Source organism: Saccopteryx leptura, chromosome 1, assembly GCF_036850995.1.
Source record: "Saccopteryx leptura isolate mSacLep1 chromosome 1, mSacLep1_pri_phased_curated, whole genome shotgun sequence".
NCBI lineage: Eukaryota > Metazoa > Chordata > Mammalia > Chiroptera > Emballonuridae > Saccopteryx > Saccopteryx leptura.
Window position 1 is genome coordinate 1897677 of NC_089503.1, and position 22500 is coordinate 1920176.

The 22500-nt window shown below is 60.6% G+C and overlaps 2 protein-coding genes and 2 long non-coding RNA genes across 8 annotated transcripts in view; 2 read left to right on the forward strand and 2 right to left on the reverse strand.

Moving 5' to 3' along the window:
* TNNT3 (troponin T3, fast skeletal type) overlaps positions 1-3022 on the forward strand; it is a 15261-nt gene extending 12239 nt beyond the window's left edge. For both annotated transcript variants that reach the window (XM_066376003.1, XM_066376091.1), the window contains 2 exons: positions 1032-1072; positions 2750-3022. In XM_066376003.1, coding sequence (XP_066232100.1) covers positions 1032-1072; positions 2750-2804 — 96 coding nt within the window. In that variant the 3' untranslated portion in view covers positions 2805-3022. The remainder of the gene's footprint in view (positions 1-1031; positions 1073-2749) is intronic.
* LOC136400188 (uncharacterized) lies at positions 2802-3075 on the reverse strand. Its single transcript, XR_010750265.1, has 2 exons — positions 2885-3075; positions 2802-2842 (listed from the first exon to the last, which is right to left on the reverse strand). It is a non-coding gene; the product is annotated as an uncharacterized lncRNA (long non-coding RNA).
* A 1506-nt stretch (positions 3076-4581) lies between these two features.
* On the reverse strand, positions 4582-18368 carry LOC136400224 (uncharacterized). Of its 3 annotated transcripts, XR_010750268.1 has the most exons (4): positions 18213-18368; positions 17240-17465; positions 16177-16333; positions 4582-5197 (listed from the first exon to the last, which is right to left on the reverse strand). It is a non-coding gene; the product is annotated as an uncharacterized lncRNA (long non-coding RNA). The 3 variants fall into 3 exon arrangements; XR_010750271.1 differs by lacking the exons at positions 17240-17465; positions 18213-18368 and adding an exon at positions 16774-16876; XR_010750277.1 differs by lacking the exons at positions 17240-17465; positions 18213-18368 and adding an exon at positions 16589-16876.
* Positions 16991-22500, forward strand: part of MRPL23 (mitochondrial ribosomal protein L23) — an 11306-nt gene continuing 5796 nt past the window's right edge. The window contains exons 1-3 of one of the 2 annotated variants that reach the window (XM_066376311.1): positions 16991-17251; positions 21154-21276; positions 22261-22343. In XM_066376311.1, coding sequence (XP_066232408.1) covers positions 21272-21276; positions 22261-22343 — 88 coding nt within the window. In that variant the 5' untranslated portion in view covers positions 16991-17251; positions 21154-21271. Of the gene's footprint in view, positions 17252-18460; positions 18538-21153; positions 21277-22260; positions 22344-22500 lie in introns of those variants that run through there. The other variant, XM_066376218.1, reaches the window with a different exon arrangement.

Below are 22500 nucleotides of genomic sequence, written 5' to 3' on the forward strand. Positions count from 1 at the left end.
CACACGCTTCCTGCCGGCCTGCGGGGTGCAGGCACGAGGACAGTGCAGCCTTCCCTCGACGCTCCCCGGGTGGGGCTGGCTGGGGCAGGAACGGGCTTCACGCTCACAGGGCCAGACCGGCTCCGTGCCTCCTGACGCGCCCAGGCACAGCCCCCCAGGGGCCCTGGGTCTGGTGGGTCCACGAGGGTCCCGGCCCGGGCAAGCCCAGTTCCCGGCTGGCCCAGGCCGTAGCCGCCCACCCAGCCCCGTAACCGTCTTGGTCTTTCCAGATCATGACCGTCCGGGCCAGAGTGGAGATGCTGGCCAAGTTGTAAGTAGCCGGGTCCAGGTAGGACCAGGCTGGTGGTGGTGTGAGATGCACGGTGAGCCTCTCGCATGGCAAACCCCAGGTCGTAGAGGATGCTGGCGGCAGCGGGCACGGAGGTGATGGAGGCCTTCGCCCCTCTCCCCCCGCCTTCGCCTCCTCCTGACTGCCTGACCCAGGGGCTCCTGAGGCTGAGCTGCTGGCCCGGTTGGCAGGGGGGAAGGGGCGGCCTTGCCCTCCCCCGAGCCCCCCCCTCGGGACAGTCAGGAGGAGGGGACGGCTGGGTCGCGGAGCCGGCGGGAGGGTGGCCCTGAGCCCCAGCGGCCACCCGCCCGAGAGCCAGGGGCTCGGTTTGCGAGCCTCACCTCCCGCCCCGGCCCTCTGCCCCCCCATCCTGCCGCAGGCCGGAAGGTAAGTGGCCACTGTGGAGCTGCTGTGTGCCTTACGTAGTAGTGACCCAGTCTCCAGGGCGCCACCACCAACAGTAAGTCAGAGCCTGAGGGCCACAGACGGTGCCCTCCAGCCAGACGAGCCAGGACCCAGCAGGGTAGCAACTGGCCCTCCTGGGGCACCTCGGCCGCCCGCCCGACGGGGCCGCTGCCGGAGGAGGAGGAGGAGGAGGAGGAGGAGGAGGAGGAGGCGGCCTGCGGTGAGGAAGGGCGTGCCGGCCGGCGCCCGGTCCGCGCTGCTGGGACCCGTCAGGGTAAGCAGTCCGTGTTGTTTGCAGATCACCAACCTCCGGAGCCGGATCGACCAGGCCCAGAAGCAGTGAGTCGCCTGCCCGTCCTCGCTCTGTGCTGGGCGCACGGTGCCCAGGGGACAGCCGCCCCTGCCCCACCTGGGGACGGGTGGCTTTAGCCAGTCCCTCCTGGCGGCAGGCCCTCAGCAGAGCGGTAACAGGACTAACAACCCAACTGGTCGGCCACACGAGCCAGCACGTGGGGGACGCCCCTGGCCGCCCAACCTCCTTCCCGCCCTGCCCCGGAGCCTGGGAGGACGGGACATGGCCAGCAGGAGGCCTGGGGGCCGGTCTGGGAGGCCTTCAGAGTGGCCCAGCACAGGCAGCCTGGGCTCCTGCCCATTCACGTGGTGTGTCGTTCTGAAGGCAACCTGGGACAGGGAATGAGGAGGCCTGGCCTTGTCACCAGGCCCTCTGTGACCCTAGTTCCTCAGGACAGTGGACCTCGGTGTCTGTAAGATCGGCCCCTGGGGCTGTAACTGCTGGGGACACCTGGAGAAGCCAGTGTCCACCTCTGGGCCCCCGAGCGGTCCTACTCTAGGAAGCACAGTGTCCTTGGGATGGAGTTGGGAAGTTTAAGGTTTTCCTCTGCCCCCTTGCTGCTCCCTGGGGTGGGCCCTTCCTCCCAGGCTTGGCTGGGAGGGGCAGGGGCTGACACCAGCCGGCCCCCAAGAGCAGGCTTGTGCGTGTGCGTGTGTGTGCGCGCGCGTGTGTGGGGCACATGCGTGTGTGCGCGTGTGGGGGGCACATGCGTGTGTGCGTGTGTGTGTGCGTGCGCGTGGGGGGGCGCGCGCGAGTGGGGGGCACATGTGTGTGTGCGCGTGTGTGTGCGTGCGCGTGGGGGGCGCGCGCGTGTGTGTACGTGTGTGTGGGGGCGTGTGCATGCGCGTGTGTGCGCATGTGTGGGGGCACGTGGGGGGGCGTGTGCGTGTGTGCGTGCGCATGTGTGGGGGCGTGTGCGTGTAAGAGTTCTCAGGAGGGGTCCTGCAGGACATGGGACATGGGTGCAGCCACCAGCACTGGGTCTTCTCCAGCCAGTTTTCCAAAAAGACAGCCTCTGAGCTCACACACTCTGGTCCGCATACCCGCATCGCCTAAGATGGCACCCAGCTTGCCCCCGAGGACCGCCACCCCTGGGGTGGTGACCTCCTGGCCCCAGTGTCCAGCTCTAACCTGTGGCTCAGTGACCAAGACTCTGGAGCGAGACAGAGGCCTCCCCAGGTCCCGAGTCCAGAGGGCCAGCCCTGTCTCCTCTCCCTGGAGCAAGAGGCCAGCACAGCCCGCGGCTGCAGGGGCCTGTGACCCAAGCAGAACATTCTTTCCCGGGCAAAGTCACCGGGAAGTTGACAGCCATCTGCGGAGACAGCTTCCCGGGCAGGCTTGGGGTCAACCCTAAGTGGGGCCCCTGGGGCAGGAAGGAAGTTGAGGAAAAGGCGTCCCCTGGGCTGTGCCTGTGCCTCTCTTAACCACACTAACCGCTCGGCACGACACTGCCCAGGCCCAGCCGGGCCAGATACAGGTGAGTCGCTGCTGCTTGGATGGAGCCAGGAGTGTGTGCTGGGGGTTTCGGGGGGCCAGGCCAGGCCAGGCCAGGCCCCTCGTCCTGAAAGCAGCCTCGGTGGGCAGAGCTGTGGGGGACAGGGACGGAGTTCGACCACAGTCCTGGACACCCTGATGCTCAAGACCGAATTGCTTTCCGTTTGCAGCAGCAAGAAGGCCGGGGCCACAGCCAAGGGCAAAGTCGGCGGGCGCTGGAAGTAGAGCAGACAGAAGCCCCCCCCCCAGGCAGAGACGACACCCTGGGGCGGCCCCCAAACCCCCTCCCCAGGCAGAGACGACACCTGGGGCAGCCCCCATGGTGGTGGCGTCCGGTCCCCAGGCCTGGGGGTGGAGGGCCCACTCCGGAGCACCCCCGTGTCTCTGTCCTCTCTGCCCCCATCACCTGGGGTCTGTGAATAAAGCCGTCAGACTCCCCTCGATCCAGGTGTGTGTTGGCTTTCGGGGGGGCAGTGAGGAGGGGACAGAAGTATGAGGGTTCTGGGGACAACGGGTGCTCTCCTCAGGGGCAGCCCAGGAGACCCCCGGGCTGGGGCCTGCCTCTGCTGTGGGCCCCGGACCCAGGGTGACCTCCCCACCCCCAGGCCAGCCAGTGGCTTCCACCCCCAGAAGCCCCTTCGTTTCCCCTGCAGCTGGGGCCCTCAGTCCCACGGAAAGCCCCCCGGCCCCCTGGGCCAGCGCTGAGGCCGGACGTGCTTTGCTGTTGGAGGGGGTCGGGGAGGAGGGGGGGCCTGGAACACAGTAGGAGTCTTTACAACCGTCCCCCAGAAGTGTGGGGGCAGAAGGAGCCCAGGACCAGGTTCAGGGGGGCGGGGGCGCAGCCTGAGGCCCTCGGAGGCCCCCTCCCCGCAGAAGGAAGCCGAGGAAAAGCACGTTCGGCGAGAGCAGCGGGCAGACAGCCCGCTTTCTGCCAGGAGAACACAGCGGCTCTGTGCAATAAATCCGAAAACCCTGACCCGGCGGGATTAAGGAAAATATAAATCAGAGAAATTGGATCAAGACGCACAGCCTCACACAGCCAGGTATTCAAGGAGGAAGTTTCCTGAGTCCGGAAGGACCCCCCCCCAGGAAGGCTCTGCAGAGGGGGGAGAGAGTGGGGAGCGGGCCCAGATGGGACCCCCCAACCCGGGGGAACCCTAGAGAGGTCCTGAGCACGTGGGAGCACCCCAACACACACACACACACCACACACACACACACACACACCATACACACACACCACACACACACCATACACACACACCACACGTACACACACACACCACACACACACCACACACACCACACGTACACACACACACGCACACACACACCACACACACCACACACCCCCCACACACCACACACACACCACACACACACACCACACACACACACGACACCACACACACGCACACACACACCACACACACATCACACACACCACACACACACACCATACACACCACACACACACACCACACCACACACACACAGCACACACACACACAGCACACACACACACACCACACACCACACGCACACACCATACACACACACACCACACACACACCACACACACCACACGCACACACACCACACCCCCCCCACACACCACACACACACCACACACACACTACACACACCACACACATCACACACACACACCACACACACACACCACACACACACACCACACACACACACATGACACACACACACACACCACACACACACACGTGCCCCCTCCAAACACTGCGTCCCGTGTGTGGACAGCCCTGCACACACGCGTGTAACACAAGCACCCACACGCCCCCTCTCCCCACACACTAGACCAGTGGTCCCCAACCCCCCGGGGCTGCGGACCAGTGCCGGTCCATGGGCCATTTGGTACCGGTCCGCAGAGAAAGAATAAATAACTTACATTATTTCCATTTTATTTATATTTAAGTCTGAACGATGTTTTATTTTTTAAAAATGACCAGATTCCTTCTGTTACATCCGTCTAAGACTCACTCTTGACGCTTGTCTCGGTCACATGATACATTTATCCAGTCCCACCCGAAAGGCCAGTCCGTGAAAATATTTTCTGAACATTAAACTGGTCTGTGGCCCCAAAAAAAGGTTGGGGACCACTGCTCTAGACAACGTGCTGGAAGTGTAAGAACAACAAAGTGTAAGAAGTGAGCAATGCACTCTATTGCAGGGAGGCAGAGACACACAGGCAGCACGCTGCCACCCAGGACAGGGGACAGAAGCTGCTGCGGGGGCAGGGGGACCGTGGGCGCTGGAGAGTCCGCTCACCAGCCCCGGGGCAGGTTCAGAACAGAGCACGTTGAATGGCAAACGGCCGGAACCGCAAGGAGAAGGAGCAGGCCGGGATCAGAGCAAGGGGACGTTAGCGCCACCTCATCTAGTCACCACGGGGTCGGGAGGGTCACAGGTGGCCGGGGCCCGCGGGCGGGTGTCGACAGCGGCGGCCTCGGGAAGCACGTGTGTGTGACAGGACCGTGACGGCTCGGAGCTCAAACAGGAAGGTCCCGGCTGCGGTCACCCCCGTCGTCCACCGGCCAAGTCAGAACCGGAGGGAAGTTTTGCTGATTAGCAGATGTGCCGAGCTGCTAAAGAAATAAAATAAAATGAAATAAAATTGCAGAGTGGACAGTTCCTGGGTCAGAGATGGAACCGGGATGTGGAGAGGAGGAAGCAGCTTCACGCGGGGGGGGGGGGGGGTGTTTGTGGGGGGGTCATTCAAACACGAGGTCGCAGAACAGGACCCGCTGCGGCCTGGCCTCTGAGGAAAGCACTGGGGGGCCGCGTGCCCGCCGTCGGAAAGCGGGGGGCAGGGGGCGGGAAGGGGGGCAAGCTGCCGTTTGTCCGACATCCAACGCCAGACATCAGAATGTGAACCAAACACACACACACACACACACACACGTACGCACGAAAATGGAAAGAAAAAAAAGAGAGTGGGTCCCAAATAACAAGGAAAAGGAGAGATACTGAAAAAAATAAAATAAAATAAAATAAAATTAATGGGCAAAATCGACCGAGTGAAAATAAGCCGGGTTCTGCATGAGAACGGGGACACCGTCTCCCACCAGAGAGAGGAGGTGCCCACGTCGGGAGGCGGAGGGGAATGTCATGAAGGGGACCGTGCCCGGCACGGAACGACCCCCCGTTGCAGAGCCCCAGTCAGTACGTGGCTCCGGGACCATCTGTTTGGAAAGCGAGATCAAACAGCCAGGGTGGGGGGGGCGGAGGGTGGAACGTGACTTCCTGTACCGACTTGGAGTGAAGGAGGCCACTGGAAAAGCCTGATGACATTCCTACAGACGCTGACCCGGCCGTCGAAGACCTCCCCGCCGAAAAAAATCCTAAGACCTTTTTCTTTTTTTCTCTTTTGAGTCCCACCAGGACCAAGGGTGTGCCTCTCTGATACTCAGGTAGCTTTTATATAAGCACATGGATCCCTGTGGCCATGCGTGTAAGGAGCGGCGTGAGGGCACGGTGGGGGTGGACAGATGGACATGGATGAACCAGCGCAGGGTAGAAAACTCCCAGCCAGCGACCTCCCCCTCGGGAGGGCCTCTCCCAAACTCCTACGGTAAATGTAACAGTGACCTGTCAGAATAAATCCCTTGAAAATTAAGCCAGAAGGACTGACCAGGCGGTGGCGCAGTGGATGGAGCATCGGACTGGGATGCAGAGGACCCAGGTTCGAAACCCCGAGGTCGCTGGCTTGAGCAAGGGGTCATTGGCTCAGCTAGAGCCCCCTGGTTGAGGTACATATGAGAAATCAATCAGTGAACAACTACAAAGCCCTAACGAAGAATGGATGCTTCTCACATCTCTCCCTTCCTGTCTGTCTGTCCCTCTCTGTCACAAAAAACAAACAAACATAAAGTCGAGAGAAAAGCCAGGAAGGTGAGCTTCTCGGCTTCCAGTTCACGGTCACCTCCGGGGAGGGAGAACTGTCCTTCCACTTGCCCGAGTTCCCTGGCTGCTCGAATCATCAGATCGTGGGTTGGCGGGAGAAAAGCAAACACGCACGTGTGATAACACGGCACACACACACACACACACACACCCCGGACACGCGGGGCGGGCAGAGAAGCCCTGGGCAACTCGCCTCCCAGACCGGCTGGCGGAGGCCACCCCCCTTAACACGCTACCTGCCGCTAAAAGAGGAAAGGGGAGGTTGGGGTGGGGCCGCTCTGGGGACGACCCTGGGGGGGGGGGCGCTGGACACAGCGGGGCACAGAGCGGCGTGGGGGCCTTCTCCTGGGGACGGTGTGCTGCACTTAGGCACCCTGCCCCGCCCGCCCCCACCCCGTCCACAAACGGCAACGTGGGTCTGGCTCTCAGAGGCTGGCCCCCGGCTGCTGGTTCTTGAAACCAGCCATCTTGAAACAATCAGCATCCCCAGAGAGGCCCACGTTGGGGTGGCAAGCTCTGTTCTCCTTCGCCCGCATGCCTCAGTCAGAGCTGCAAGACGAGAAAAAGAAACTTAAAACAAAACAAAACAAAACAAAAAACAACACTGTCTTTTCTGGGCCCTCTGCGGTGGGCGCTGGGGCTGGACGTGGGTCCCCAGAGGGGCTCGGGAAGGAGGACGTCCTGCAGACCCAGGGAGGGGACGTGCTGGAGGCGACAGGCGCCCCCCACCCCCCGGGACGGAGACGGCGAGGGAGCCGCTGCCTTTGGCGGCATCGAAGAAAATAAATTAATTCACACGCTGCCTCCCCCCCTTCGCCTCGGCCACCCAGCGTCAACCCCTGGTCGTTTGAAGAAATCTGCAAAGAAACCCTCAGACTTTTAGGAAGAAAGAGCGAGGAGTGTGTACCAGCCCTGCTGACAGGGACGCCTCTCAGACAAACCGTAAAGCAGGAGACCGAGAGAGTCGGTGGGAATGAGGGTTAAACAAAGAGAGACTTCTCTGTGTCCAAAGACACCTCGAGCCACGTGGCAGGGGACGGCGGGGGGGGGGGGTCCACCATGTCCATCACGCATTGAAACAGCGGGGACCCATGAGGAGAAAGGCCACTCAGGAGGAGCAGGGGTGCCCGTGAGCCAGCCCCGGGGCAGAGAACCTGAAGGCCAGGAGCGTTGAAGGAGGCAGAGCAAGGGGCCCCCCGGGATGTGACTGACCAGCCTGAGGTGCCCGTCCATACACCCCGCAGGGGTCAGGGGAGGGAATGAGACCTTCAGGCAAGCAGTCCCGCCCCGCTGGCGAGCTCGGGTGCAGACAGACCGTGAGGGCCTCCCTGCGCGGCGGGCTTGCTGACCGGGGGGCAGTGGACAGAGAGCAGCAGGGTCAGGCTCCGGCCACACCTGGCAGAGAGCACTTCTGACGTCGAGGGGAACCTGGAAGAGGAGGGGACACAGGGGAACAGGACCATCTTAGCGCCATCGCCAACGGTGACACACGCCAGCACCCTTCACCTGGCACGAGCCACACAGGGAAGCCCTGTCCCCTGAGCAATGTTCTGACCGGCAGGCTCTACCTCACTCTACCCGTGAGGAAACTGTCTCGCCTCTTCAAGACCATGGCCCTGGGCTCTGCCCCCACACTGCCCATGACCTTAAAAGGCCACACACACACATATACACACACACACACAACCCCAGTGGTGACGGCTTCTAGGAGAGAGGTGACACGTCGACCACTCATCGTCCAAACAGGAACCCCCGAACCCTATCTGGAGGCCCGGGGTCCATGCCGTGATCATGGAAACCTGGCCATGGAGGAGGAGGGGGGGGAGGGGGAGGAGGAGGAGGAGGGGGGGAGGGGGAGGAGGGGGAGGAGGAAGATGTTCCTTCTCACAGGCCTGGTCCTCAGCCCTCACTTTCCAGGCTCAGGAAGGGCGGGCGGCAGCGAGGAGCACAGGTGGACAAGCCGAGTCGGCTAGGACAAGGGACCGGCACCGAAGAAGCCGGCTGTGGCTGCTCCCACGCGCGCCCGGGAGGGGGCACGCTGCCCTGGGGTCCTGCGGGGGGTGGGGGGGGGTCACTCGCCGGGGGCCATCATCGCCCCGGCCGGGCACACGCCGCCACTTCTGAATACAGAACACAAGATCCGAACAGGGCCCAACCTCCTGTGGGCCGTACCCCTAAGCGGAGTCCACACGGTTAAAAAACACCAGCGACCCACAGCTACCCGCAGCAGCTCCCAAAATGTCGGAAACACAGCCCCTGGGGGTGGGGGGGCCGGGGGGGCCGCGGTAAACGGGCTGTGAGAGGGAAAACGGAGCAGGGTGTTCCTCACACACGATTTTCTAACCACGACAATGAACTCCATGTGCCTGGATGTGAGTGATGGGCACCTGTCTGCAGATGGACAGTCCCCCACACTGGGGGTCTGGGAGGGAGAAGGGGGGAGAGGGCGGTCAGGGGCCCGGTCACCCCGAGAGGAGGTGGGGGGTTCATCACATCTCGTTTCTTAGGGTCAAGGGACGTGGGGGTGGTGAGTGGACGAGCGTGGCCACCCCTTCCTACGTTCTTATTCTGGGACCCTGTCCTCTTGTCAGAAGAGCTGACCACCGGGAAGGGGGCCTTGTCCCTGAGCGCCAGGCCCTGTTTGTGAAGAACAAAGCCCAGCGCCCCCTCCAGACCCGCGACGACGCCGTGGAGGGCCCGGCCAGGCGGGTAAACAAGCTCTTCCCCTCTATCTGCCCGGTGGGCGCGGCGGAGCCCGGCCCCATTCCCGGCCCCGACAGGAACCAAACAGGGAGACCTCTGCTTTTACCATTAGGGGCTCGGCCCGGGGGCTGGAGACCAAAAACAATGAGAAAAGTCGAGAAACGGAAATCAAAGGCATAGCTCTGGCCAGGGGCTGGGGCCGGGGCTGGAGCCGGGGCGGAGGGGTGAGTGGGGGTGGGGGAGAGGGCAGCAGCGAGTGGAGGGGGAACCGCGGGGGCCCTTCCCCGGGGACCCCCGCGCGCAGGGGGCAGGCGGAAGAGCCTTCAGAATGATGAGAGGCTTCAGGAAAGCGGCCAGACGCAAAACATATTTCAAATCAATATCGCTTACCCCGTTCCCAGCTTCCCCCCCTCCCCAGGCCCCCAGCCCCGGACCCCCCGGACCCCCACGTGCGAGGAGATAAAGTAGGATAAAACGCATTTCTTTCCCAAACAAAAGGAACCGTGAAAGCCAAAAAGAGCAGGAAAACACTCAGCCTTGACCCCTCTTAAGAAACACTCGAGGTCTGTAGGAAGAACAGGGCAAACTTTAATGAGAGCTGTATAAACAAAATCGGGGGAGAGAGAGAAAAGAAAGAAAGAAAGGAAAAAAAAAAAAAAAAAAGGCAAGCACATACCACCAACCCCCCCCACCCTCCCCCCACCCCCACCACACACACACACACGTCCTGTTCTGGGCAGGAAGTTTATAAGAATCAGCTCTTCCCGAATTAACGTATAGCGCTGCCAGATTTCCAAGCAGACGTGTCATGGGATTTATTGGGGGGCCAGGGGTGTGCCGGGCTGGGGAGGGAGTTGACGAGATGAATGTCGAATGCGTGCAGAAGGAAATGTGGCAGGAAGAGCTGTGGGGATTTTGAAAACTAACAGCGGCCTTCCACCGGGAATGGGGCCGGGGGCGGGGGGGCCGTGGGGGGGCTGGGTACCCCGTACCAGCGGCCAGGCCCAGTGCTCTGGCGCCTCTGCCCAAGGTGGCCGATGCCCTCACCATCTGTGTTTTCTGGGAGAGAGGGGGGGAGAGAGAGAAAGAGAGAGAGAGAGAGAGCGTGCCCCGAAGTTCAGGGTGGGTGACACAGAGAGGGAAAGTCACACAGCACCCACGCTGCAGGCGGGCGCACAGACGCCATGACAGGCCACGCCCGGAACCCCAGGGCCTCTGCTTTCGTCGGCTGTACCCCGACTCCCGAGGCCGTGGGACAGGTCAGGGTGATGGCACTGCTCCCACAGAGGCGGGGGGTGGTGGGGGTGTGCCTCCATCAGGGACAGGGGGGCAGTGGTGGGACCTTTAACAAAGGAGACCTAGAGACTGAGATGCGTCTGCAGGAGACAAAGGGAAGGAGAGCGTCGCCCACAAGGCCCACGTGCAGGCGAGTGAGAGAGGTCGGCGCGGGAGAGACAGTGGGTGTGTCCCGACCCGCTTCCTACGACCCGCTTCCTAAGCTGACGAACGAGCCACGGACGTGCCCGGGAAAGAGAGGACAAGCTTGGTCCAGGTCCCCTCCGCTTCAGACAGGGACGTCTCTGCACGTGAAGAAAACGTCCATCGCCTCTCGCCAAGATGGGAGTCACAGGGGCCCCAAGTCTATACTCCTGCCTGACACGGCCCACAAAACAAACAGCAAGAAAAGCAGATTGAAACACACACACACACACACACACACACACACACACACACACACCAGGCAGTGAGCACCAAGGTTCCCTCCTGGGAGATGGGCCAGGCTCAGGGCGAGTCCCACAAGTGGCCAGCTCACTTCCTAGAGAGCAGGTTCAGGCCTTGGTGCAGAAAGGAGGAACAGAGAGGGAGCCCGTGGGATCCCCGAGTTGATGAGAGAGAGAGAGAGAGAGAGAGAGAGAGAGAGAGAGAGAGAAAGAGCGGAGGGTCCAGGAAGACCCAGACCAGGAGAGGTCACAGGACTGAGTACCAGAGGGGAGAGAGCCCTGGGGACCCGCAGAAGGGGCCCTCTCAGGATGGCAGGGCCGGATCGGAGAGTCTGTCCAGGGCTGGGAAGGGAACCAGCCACCGGGAAGGGTCGCCTCACAGAGGGACCCAGGGCCGGTGCTCGCCCCCGCACAGGGCAAGAGGTCTCGTGGCGGCCTAGGAATCCCACTTTAAAAATACAAAGACAGATGGGTTCAAAAGGAGTAAGGGACCTTTGAAACAGACGTGAAACCACAAAGGAAAGAACAGAGGACCCGGGGGCGGGGGGACAAAGCCCCCACCGTGGTCAGAGAGAGCAGCACCCCTCTCTCAATAGTTAAATCAGACGCGAGGGCAGAAATTCAGCGAGGACATAGGAGACGGGCGCAGCCGTGCCAAAGCAGCTCGGCTGGGCTGACATTTATGGAACACTCCACTTAAACACACATCCCTTCCCAGCGTGCACGGAACACTGACCAATATAGACCACGTTCTGGGCCATAAAACAAAACTTAATAAGTTGAGAAGGATTCAAGTCACACAGATTATGTTCTTGGACCATAAGGAATTAAATTATAAATCAATAACAGAAAAGACCCTTGGAACGTTCTCAAGTATTTAGAATCGAAATAACACACGTCTAAATGAGCCATGAGTCAAAGGAGAAGAGGGAGGGAGGAAAAAAAAACTCCACAAGGGGCCCAAGGCAGCTTTTCTCCACAGCACGAACACGGAGGCACAAAGAGGGGCAGAGAAAAGCGGCCCTTCGGGCAAAACCTACACCCTGCACAGTGCCCACGGAGAAACGTGAGCAGGGGCTCCATCCACGGCCTCCACTCCCGCAACCTTAAGGAGCAGAGAAATGCAAAATCTAAACCCTAAGCATTCTGCCCGAGAAAGGAAACAGAACATGTAGGTCAAGTGGACATTGTCGTCAACGCAATTGAAAAAAAACAACAACACTGACACCGGTTTTTAAAAACGAAAAGGAACACAAAGGTCAGTTCTTTGAGAGATTCTCAACACGGGAAACTGATAAAGCTCATCGACTCCATCTGGTCAGGAAGAGAGAGAAAACAGAAGGGGGCCGATCTCAGGAACAAGGGGGGTGACATCACTCCAGATGGGACCGAACAGTCATCCGGGACGATGATGAACAACTTGACACCCATACGTCTGACAGGCCAGGCGGCACGGCCGAGTTTCTCGAAAAAGAAAAAAAACCTGACACAGGAACAGCTCGCTCAGAAAAGTAAAACACAAAACAGAACAAAGAAATAACAGAACTTGAGTCAACCTACATCTACCAAAGAGCTGGAAGTAGAGTTAAAAACTCCCCTCCTCACACACACACACACACAACGTGCACACACACACACACACTCTCACACACACACACACACAACGTGCACACACACACACACACTCTCACACACACACACACACAACGTGCACACACACATACAACGTGCACACACACTCACACACACACAACGTGCACACACACTCACACACACAACGTGCACACACACAACATGCACACACACACAACGTGCACACACACACAATGTGCACACACAACGTGCACACACACACAACGTGCACACACACACACTCACACACAATGTGCACACACACTCACACACACAATATGCACACACAACGTGCACACACACACAACGTGCACACACACACACTCACACACACAACGTGCACACACACACACTCTCACACACACACTCACACACACACACTCACACACTCACACACACACAACGTGCACACACAAAGCTTCCTCACAAAGAAAATTCCAGGCCCACATGGCTTCCCTGGTGGGTTTCTACCAAACATTTCAAGAAGAAACAGTGACAGTTCTATACAAACTCATCAAAGACACTGAAGAAGGGGGGGGGGACTATGCTACAACTCATTCTACTAGGAGACCAGTGTTACCTTGTTACCAACAACACCAAAACTGGTATAAAGAAAACCATAGCCCACTCTCCCTCAAAACTAAACTCTCGGGGGCAAACACGCCACAATAAAACTTGCACTAACGGTTCTCAGCGATACGTAATAAAAACAGATAACCCGGCGCGACCAAGTGTCCCAGGAATGCCGGACGGGTGTCGCCCGTGGACAACGGAGGAGCCCCCCCCCCAAGTTGCCAAACCGAAAAAAGAAGTACCCTGGGACCAGCTGTATAGGTGCGGGAGTGGGGGGAGCATTGAACAAAATTCGACAGGCGTTCCTCATTTAAAAGAAAAAAAACAAACACACAAAAGAAAGCTCTCAGAAAACAATAACAAGAAGAAGAAGACGACACAGAGTGTCTTCATTCTAACACAGGGCACTTCCTGGGGGAGGGGGGAACAGAACCACGACCAGGAAGTCTGCCCCCGGCACCTCCATGGGGCAGCTGCAGCCACAGCCACTGGAGACGCTTGCCCGTGCAATGAGGCAAGAAAAAAAGGTGGAGCGGATTGGAGAGCGGGACCGCTGTGGTCACAGGGGAACCTCCGGAGAGAGCTACCGGGGCTGACAGCGAGCGTGGCAAGGTTTCAGGACCTACGCTTGATGGACAAAGTCTCTGGCATGTCTCTAAAACGGCCACGAACAATCAGACGGTGACCTTTACACAGAAAATAAATAAATAAATAAATAAATAAATAAATAAATAAATATCCCTCCTAACAGTATCCTCCCCCCCCCCTCCACAAAAAAGGAATACATCTGACAAAAGGGTAGAATAGAGGCCTCAGTTGATAACGGCAAGAATGTCCAACTCTCCCCTCAGCTTCAGCTACAGATGCGGTGCCACCCCAATCCAAACCCCAGCAGGATCCCACCACTCCCGTGGAAACGCAGAGCTACCCAGAGCCATCAAAACAACCCTAAAAAGAAAAATATTAAATAAAAAGAGAGAGAGAACAGAGTTGAGCGAACACTCTCAAGCAGGGGTCCCCAAACTACGGCCCGCGGGCTGCATGCGGCCCCCTGAGGCCATTTATCCGGCCCCCACCGCATTTCCGGAAGGGGCACCTCTTTCATTGGTGGTCAGTGAGAGGAGCATAGTCCCCATTAAAATACTGGTCAGTTTGTTGATTTAAATTTACTTGTTCTTTATTTTAAATATTGTATTTGTTCCCATTTTGTTTTTTTTTACTTTAAAATAAGATATGTGCAGTGTGCATAGGGATTTGTTCATAGTTTTTTTTTATAGTCCGGCCCTCCAATGGTCTGAGTGACAGTGAACTGGCCCCCTGTGTAAAAAGTTTGGGGACCCCCTGCTCTCAAGAGTCAGTAGTATTAAGAGGAGAGGAACCCAAACCAGGCCGGCGTTGCTGTCAAGACAATCACATCGACCCAAGAGGATCGGAGGGTCAGAGGGTCCCAGAGAGAAACCCACACGTCTGCAGAAAGGCACCCCAAAAGCCGGGTCACAGGCCTGGGTACCCGAACCGGAACCGGAACCACAGACAAGACCAGAGGGAGAACCTCTGTGACTGCGGGCTAGGCCGGGACCGCCTGGACACCACCATACCCAGAGTGCACGGCGCCCTGAAAAAAAACGCTGGTCTACGCTGTGAGACGCATTTTAGAAAACGACAAGATGTTTCTAACGTGCCCTTCAAAAGACACCCCAGGAGAATGAGGACATTAAGACCCCGGCTGAAAGGAAAGCTTCACCCAGCAAGTATTTCATAAAGACCTGACCCAGGAGATAATGAAGAACTCTCTCAAAAAAAAAAGGCGGGGGTCGAGGGGGTGGAGAGGGTGAACAATACATGTACCAAGAAGAAAAAAAAAAAAAACCCCAAAAACTGCCAACACTTAATAACGAGAAAACAAATAACCCCAAATTTTTGTAAAAAAAAAAAAAAACAGGCCAAAGATTAGAAGTGACACGTCATTAACAAGACAAATGAACAGCAAGTAAGCAACTCACACACGTGAACACTGCGGGGGCGGGGGGCGCGGGGCGGAGGGGGGCAGAGAGAGGGGTCCCCTCTGGGTCACTGGGGAAACGGAAATTAAAATCACAGGATACCAGTCCATGAGAACGGCCCGGCTTTCGCGAACCCTGAGCTGCTAACAACACCCCGCGTCAGCCAGATTGCGCCGAGGGACCCCACCTCGCCGGGGCGGAAATGTAAAACGATTCAGTTGGCAATGTCTCTTTTCTTAAACAGTTAAACATAAACCTCCCATGTGATCGAAGTCATTCTCCTCAGCATTTTACCCACGAGAAAAGGAAGTGTTTGTCCCTTGTAAAGACTTTCACATGAATGTAAATACTGCTTTGTTTTTAATCGTCAAAAAAAAAAAAAAAAAAAGAAACAAAAAAAGCAAAAAAAAAAAAAAAAGCTTGGAAACCACCCAAATGTCCATCAACAGGGAATGGATAAACAAACCGTGGTGTGTCCATACCATAGCAGCCAGAGGAATGCGGGCCCAACGCACGCAAAGGCACAAATGAGTCTCACAAGAGTTATGCCGGGGAAAGAAGCCAAACAGAAAAAAAAAAAGAGTATATACGATGCTTCCATTTATGGAAAACTCTATAACATGCAAGCTGACCAGGTCACTGCTGCTTGGGAATGGGGTGGGTGGGTGAGCAGGGGGCGGAGGGGGGACACAGAGGGAAAGGAGAAGGGGCCGCAGGGGCCTGAGGACACTCCTGGGCCGGTGTGGGTGTGTTTGCCCTCACGGACGACAAGGACCGTGGGACGGGCGTGCTTCCGGTGTGCGTGCGGGGGCTGCGAGTCCGTTACACGGCGAGAGAGCTGGGACGCAGAGTCGGAAGGCGCGTTGAGAAACCCAGAGAGTGTTCTGAGTCACAGAACTGGAGGGTGACAGAACGAGTGCGCAGAATGCCCTTGGAAGTCCACGGGGAACACGAACACCCTCACGGGCTTGCCAGACGGCCATAACCGAGTGCCGCAGACGGTGTCCTAAAAGCGCAGACACTTACGGTGCTCCCCCATCCTGGAGGCTGGAGGCTGGAGGTTCGAGATCCAGGTGTCGGCCGGGCTGGCTCCTCCCAAGGCCCCTGTCCTCGGTGTGTAGGTGGCCTGGATCCCCACACGGTCGTCCCTCTGTGTGTGTCTGTGTCCTGACCTCCTCTTCTTCTAAGGACACCAGTCACATTGGATTACGCCCACCCCAGTGGCTTCATTTTACCTTAATCGCCTCTTTAAAGACACCCCCCACCCCAACTCCACATACAGGTTCTGGGGGGTTAAGACTTTAGGAACAAATTTGAGGGACACAATTCAGCCCATAAAACACCCTCATCAGAAAAAGAAAAAAAAAATGAGCAAAAGACATAAATAGACAAGTCACAGATTCAGGAAAAACCAGCAAGGGCCTACACTTGTAATCACATCCAGGTCGCCATGCAAGAGACACAGAGGCTTTGCCCCTGGGTGTCCAGGGGCTGCCGCCCACAGCGGTGACGCCTGTCTGTCCTCGTGTGCCAGGCCCTCCGGGAACCAGAAGTGCCCCGGGGAAGCCAGGCGCAGGTACTGGGCAGGCGCCAGGAGCCCTGGGAGGGAGCCGCAGGGCTCACGCGTGGCATCCTCCACCCGGTCATGAAGGCGGGCACATCCCCCGGGCCTTGGTCTGGACATGAATGGCAAACACTCCTTCAGGATGGCCAGCCCATTTGGACCCATTGTCCTGGCCAGGTGACCTGGGCTCTAGGGGCGTGGCCTGCGTGCGTGCGTGCCTGCGTGCGTGCGTGCAAGCGAGCGAGGCACTGGGCAGGGGTGGGCCTGCCACCCTAGCCTTGGTTTGTTCTGCCCGTGCCAGTCTCACCAGACTGAACACCGGCCACACACAGAGGATCGCCCTGCCGTTTCACCGAGCCTTCGCATCCGAAGGGCACCGCTTCACCCAGCCAGGGAGGCACGGAGGCAGGGCCGCCACCGGCGGGATTCAGGGTCCAGAGAACCGGGCCCTGCTGGCCAGCCTCCTGCCTGTCCGAGCCCCTGGGGACCAGAAACCCAGGGCACCCTCCGTAAGAAGTAGCATACCTGACCCAGATGGTGAGAACCTCTGTTGTTTACGAGAGCTTCAAATGGAATGGGCTGTCCTCTGTTTTGTCTGGCAAACCATCGCCTGGGGAAGCCACCACGCCGCGCCAAGCAGTGATGGGACAGGCCCCACGACACCAGGGCAGGAGGAAGGAGCACTTGTGGGTTCCCCAGGAGTGGTTGCTGCCTCAGGGGGGGCTCACCTCTGTGCTCAGAAGTCCATGGCCTTGGGAGAGGGAGGGGGGACCAGCGGCAGACAGTCAGAGAGGGGAGGACTAAGTGCTGAGGGGTCTGCCCCATAGCAGAGCCCCAAATCACCCCCCACCCCCGCTCAGTGTCTCCCGCCACCCCCTCTCTCATCCGCCTCACACACTCTGAACCCAACTTCCGGCCACACGTCTGCCTGCGAGTAACATCCCACCTTCCAGTTAGAACGTGGCCTCGGGGTCAGCACTTTGTAAAAAGAAAGCGTGCTGGCCTCCTGGTCCTGGACTTCCTTCTCTCGCTCCCATCCCTCCGTCCACCTCCCCCGCAAGCAAGTCCTCCAGCCCTGGCACAGGGGCCCTTCTGACACATCAAGTCCCACCGTCCCTTCCCCTCAAGGGCCTGGACCCCTGCATCCCACGTGGGCCTGGAGAACAGCAGGGGCCAGCCCTGCCCTTTCCCTGTGCGTCCCCAGCAGGCAGAGGCCGCCACTCACTGTCACCTCTGACCTTTTCCCTGTGCCCCGAGCGCATCTGCAGAACCTTCATCCTAGATGCGCCCACTTACCAAGGGTCATTTCCATCGGCCAACACCCCAAGGGAGAGAGCCCGGCCGCCACCCCTCTCCCAGCCCCGCCGCTGGGCCTCTCTCAGAGGGCACAGTGCCTACCCGCCCGCCGCCTCGCTGCAGGCTCCCTCTGCTCTCCCGGGGAGCAAGCACCCAGGTCCAGCCCCCCTGCCACCCTCTCCGGGTCCCATCCCATCCCCACCCGGGAGGCCAGCTCCTCTGCCTTCTCCTCCATAGCTCCCAGTGGCTGGCGTGACACTCCCTTTCCATGCTCTCCCTGCTCTGCAGAGTGTGTAAAGCGCTGCAAGGTGCACAGAGGAACAGGCCAAGTCCGCGGGCAGGGGACAGGGGACAGGGGACAGGGGACAGGCAGCGACAGGGGCCCTAGAGGGCTCGGGTGCAGGAGCTGGGGCCGCTGCGCGCCCTCCGGACACCAGGGGGCGCTGTGTCGGGGCCCGCGCGGGTCGCGCGCACGCCGAGTCTTCCGCCCGCGCGCAGCGGAAGCCGGCGATGGCGCGGAACGTGTTGTGAGTGGGGAGGCCCACGCGGGGGGGGGGGGCGGGGCGGTCACGGTCACGACGGTCACGGGTACGCGGACCCAGGACCCGCGGCCGGCGGTGGGAAAGGCGTGGCCGGCCGGAGCGCGTGGTCCGAGCCCGGCAGCCCGCGCCCCTCCCCCGCTGGCGCCACGTGTGCGGACTCTCCGGCCGCGAGGACGCGAGGACGTGGGGCCGGGCAGGGGGGAGCCCACCCGCAGCCCGGCAGCCCCCGCCCCCCAGGGTCCGCCCTGCCAGCGTGGCGGCGAGGCGGCGGGGTTGGGGCGGGGCCGCCTGCGCCCCTGCACCCCTCCCCCGCACCAGCCCGGGCTCTGGGCTCTGACCACCCTCCCCGTCCTAAGCAAGGACATTCCTGGCCCCGTGAACACGAGGGTCTCCGTGCACGAATGCATGAGTGCACGCGTGAATAAATGAATGAGCGAATGAAGGAATGAATGCGTGCGTGTGTGCATGCATCCATGAACGCCCCTTGGCCAGGGAGAGCGAGCGAGGCAGTGAGTGAGCGGTGCCCCTGCTCACCACCCACCACCCACCACCCACCACCCAGGCAGGCTGTGTGGCCGGGCCAGGCTGTGGATTTGGGGAGAGGGCCTGCAGCGGGGGAGGAGTAGGGGGAGGCTCTGAGGAGGGTACACTGCTTTCTGCAGCAGCTCGAGAGGGGCAGGGGCCTCAAGGAATGGAAACTCCAAGCCAGGCCCTGGAGGCCACCCGGGAGGCCACCCTGGAGGCCAGGGACGTGCGGGTGGGAAGGGAACCAGGACGTGGGGCCCACTTGAGGCCCTGGAGGAGAGACTTGCAGTGGAGCCACGCGGTGGGGGTGAGGGGGAGAGAGGGTGGGATCATGGATGAGTCACCCGCGGGGGCCACAGGGCGGGAGGGCTGGTGGCAGCCAGCCAGCTTGTTGTTTGGAGGAGAGGAGAAATTCAGAGCTCTCTGCTTGAGAGATGTTAAGTCGAGGTACTTGCGAAACACAGAGGGGAGCGGTCAGGGAGGCAGGGGGTGGGGGTGGGTGAAACCACCCAGAGGCCAGGGGTGGGCCCCACAGGGGTGCTGGGCCTCCTGGAGGCCCAGGGAGCTGTGTTCCAGGGCCCAGCAGGAGGGTGGTCAGCAGCACAGCTTGTTCCCAAGCTGGGGGGAGGGGGTCCCAGGCCTTGGGCAGAGGCCTTAGAAAGACCTGGTGCTTGGTGTGGGGTGTGGGGTGTGGGGTGTGGGGTGGGGGAATACACTCAACCCTGCTGCCCTTGGCCTCTCACCCAGAACCTCACACTGGCCTCTCTCCAGCCACAGCTCAGCGCTTCCCCTCAGGCCCCAAACAATGGAGTGGCAGGGCTTGGAGAGATTGGGGGTCTGAGCTAGTCACCCCACACTCCCACAGTGGCCCCTGGGCGCTAGCTTTTACCCCCTGCCATGTCCCCCTCCACGCCCGGGGGGCCAGCCATCAGCCTGGACTCCCGCAAGGGTAAAACAAGGCAGGCCTGTACCCTGCAGACCTGCCTTCCTCCCAGCCTCGGGCCAGTGCCCACTCGGGCACAAAGACCGTGCCACCAGGAGGTCCTGCGGGGTGGCTGCCACGGGCTGACTCGGTCACCTGCACGCCCCATGTAGATGGTACCCAGCCATTCACTCAGGTGGCCCAGCTCGAACCCTGCCCTGGGGGCGCCCCACCACTGCAGCCCAGGACATGCCCCACCCAGGTGTCCACTCAACCCAGTTAGCCCCTCTGGTCATTCCACCCAGGCCCTTTGAGCCCCTTGGCCCTCCTCACCCTCTATAGACTTGGCCAGCAAGAGCCAGGGTGGGGTTTGGCCGCCCTGAGCCCCTTTCACCCCTTTCACAGTACTGGGGGCCTTGATAAGATGACCGGTCACTGGGCTCCCAGCCCATCATCCTGGCCCGTAGCCTGGGTCCACTTGGAGGTGGCAGTAGGTTGGAGCTCCAGCCAACTCCGCCTGCCCTGGGGGACTTTGGGGTGGGGGAGGCCAGGCGGTGCAGTGAACTTGAGGTTGGTGAGTTGCAACCGCCATGTTTCCTGGAGCCTGTTATCTCGAATTCCTTACTCTTGTCATGGAGGAGCTGGAGTTGTACTCACAGGGGCAGGGGGTGCGAAGGTGACTCGTCCCCACCGAGGGGGCTGAGCCCGGGCCACACGTAGATTCTGCCCCTCCCACCTCACCTGCACGCAGGGGACTCTGTGGGTGACTTGTGCTGTCCAGGGGCATGCTCCGTGCCAGGGCCGTGGGCCCGTGTGACTGTCACTTGGAACCAGCGGCCAGCCGGTTAGACGTGAGGAGGGCTAGTGCTCTATGGCCTCTGTTTATCTCTTGAACCTCTCCCTGGCCCTTTCTGTCCGTCTGGCCTGGGGTGGGGGAATCAACAGCCCACGCTGCCCCTGGCTGGGGAACTGGCAGCCCACCCTGGGCAGAGCCGGTGTGAGTGAGTGACGGGGGGGCTGCGGGGCAGTGGCCTGCACAGAGCCGCCCCCTCTGCTTGTCAGCGCTGTGGACCTGGCGAGCAGACGGGGGCCTGCCGGTGAGGGGGCGGGGTGGTGTTCTGGACACGATGTGGACGTCAGTCTCACCCTCACAGGTACCCCCTGTGCCAGCTGGGCAGCCCCCAGCTCCGCATCTTCCGCACCAACTTCTTCATTCAGCTGGTGCGGCCCGGCACGGCCCAGCCCGAGGACACCGTGCAGTTCCGGATCCCCATGGAGTGAGTTGAGTCCGGAGGAACCGGGGCAGGGGGCAGCCCGGCTTCCTCCTGTTGCGGGAAGTCCAGCAGGCAGCCCCGCAAGGCTCTGCAGAGACTGACAGAGAGGCCCGGCTGGGCTCCCTCCACCAGCCCACCGCTGCCCACCCCTCCCGGCTGGGCTCCCTCCACCAGCCTGTTGCTGCCCACCCCTCCCGGCTGGGCTCCCTCCACCAGACCACCCCTGCCCACCCCTCCCTCTGCATCAAGTCACAGCTCTTCCTGGGACGCTGGGCCAGGCCGGTCCCCAGAGCTGCTCACACGGCAGCCAGAGAACCGTGGTCCTCCAGGTGGCTCCCTTTCTGGCCCTCTGGTCACCCGGAGGGGCACGGCCTCTCCGCTTCCCTGGTACCAAAGCCGTGGGATGCTGCTCTGAATCTCAGGGTGTGACCGCCCCAGGGGTGGGCCTTCAGGGTCCGAGCAGGAGAGGCCTGGGCCCACGTGGCTGACGGCCTGAAGGTGAAAGGGGGACAGGAGGTCACCCACCCAGGACAGTCATGTTTCAGAAGTGCCGGTTGGGACCTCGAGGTGGGGAGGCAGTGGCATTACAGATGGGGGGGGGGGGGGGCCCCAGGGCTGTGGACAGCCAGGGGGTACATGCAGACCGTCCCTTTCCTCGGGAGGTTCCCAGAGCTGAGCCTCTTGGCCTCTCTTGAGCGTGGGCCAACTGGGAGGGTGAAGGGGACTTGACTGAGTCCAGGGAGCCTGGGGCCTGGTCGCTCCGTCACCCCCACTCGGCCGACTGTGCGCGCGGGAGGGCACGGGTGGGGGCCAGCCGCCAGCGTTCTGGGGTTGGTCCAGCCTGGTCGCGGCCTGGCTCTCCCCTGGTGCGGCCCCCGGGGCTGTGCCCCTACCCACCCGCGCACCGCCGTCCAGGGGCTCTGGGCTCTCGGGTTGGTCTGCTTTTCCTCAGCCTGGTTCACAGGAAGTCCCTCCCCCCCTGCCCAGGATGACCAGGGTGGACCTGAAGAATTATCTGGAACGCATCTACAGCGTGCCCGTGGCGGCCGTGCGGACGAGGGTGCAGCACGGTGGGTGCCCGGGCCGGCCGCTCCCCGTCACCGTGCGGGTCCCACCCCCGCCTCTGGGTCACACGGGGCACGCCGCTGACCCCCGTGCTCCTCACGGCCACTGTGTGGGTCTGCGGCCTGGCCCAGGGGGACACAGGCCCGGGGTGATCAGCAGCCC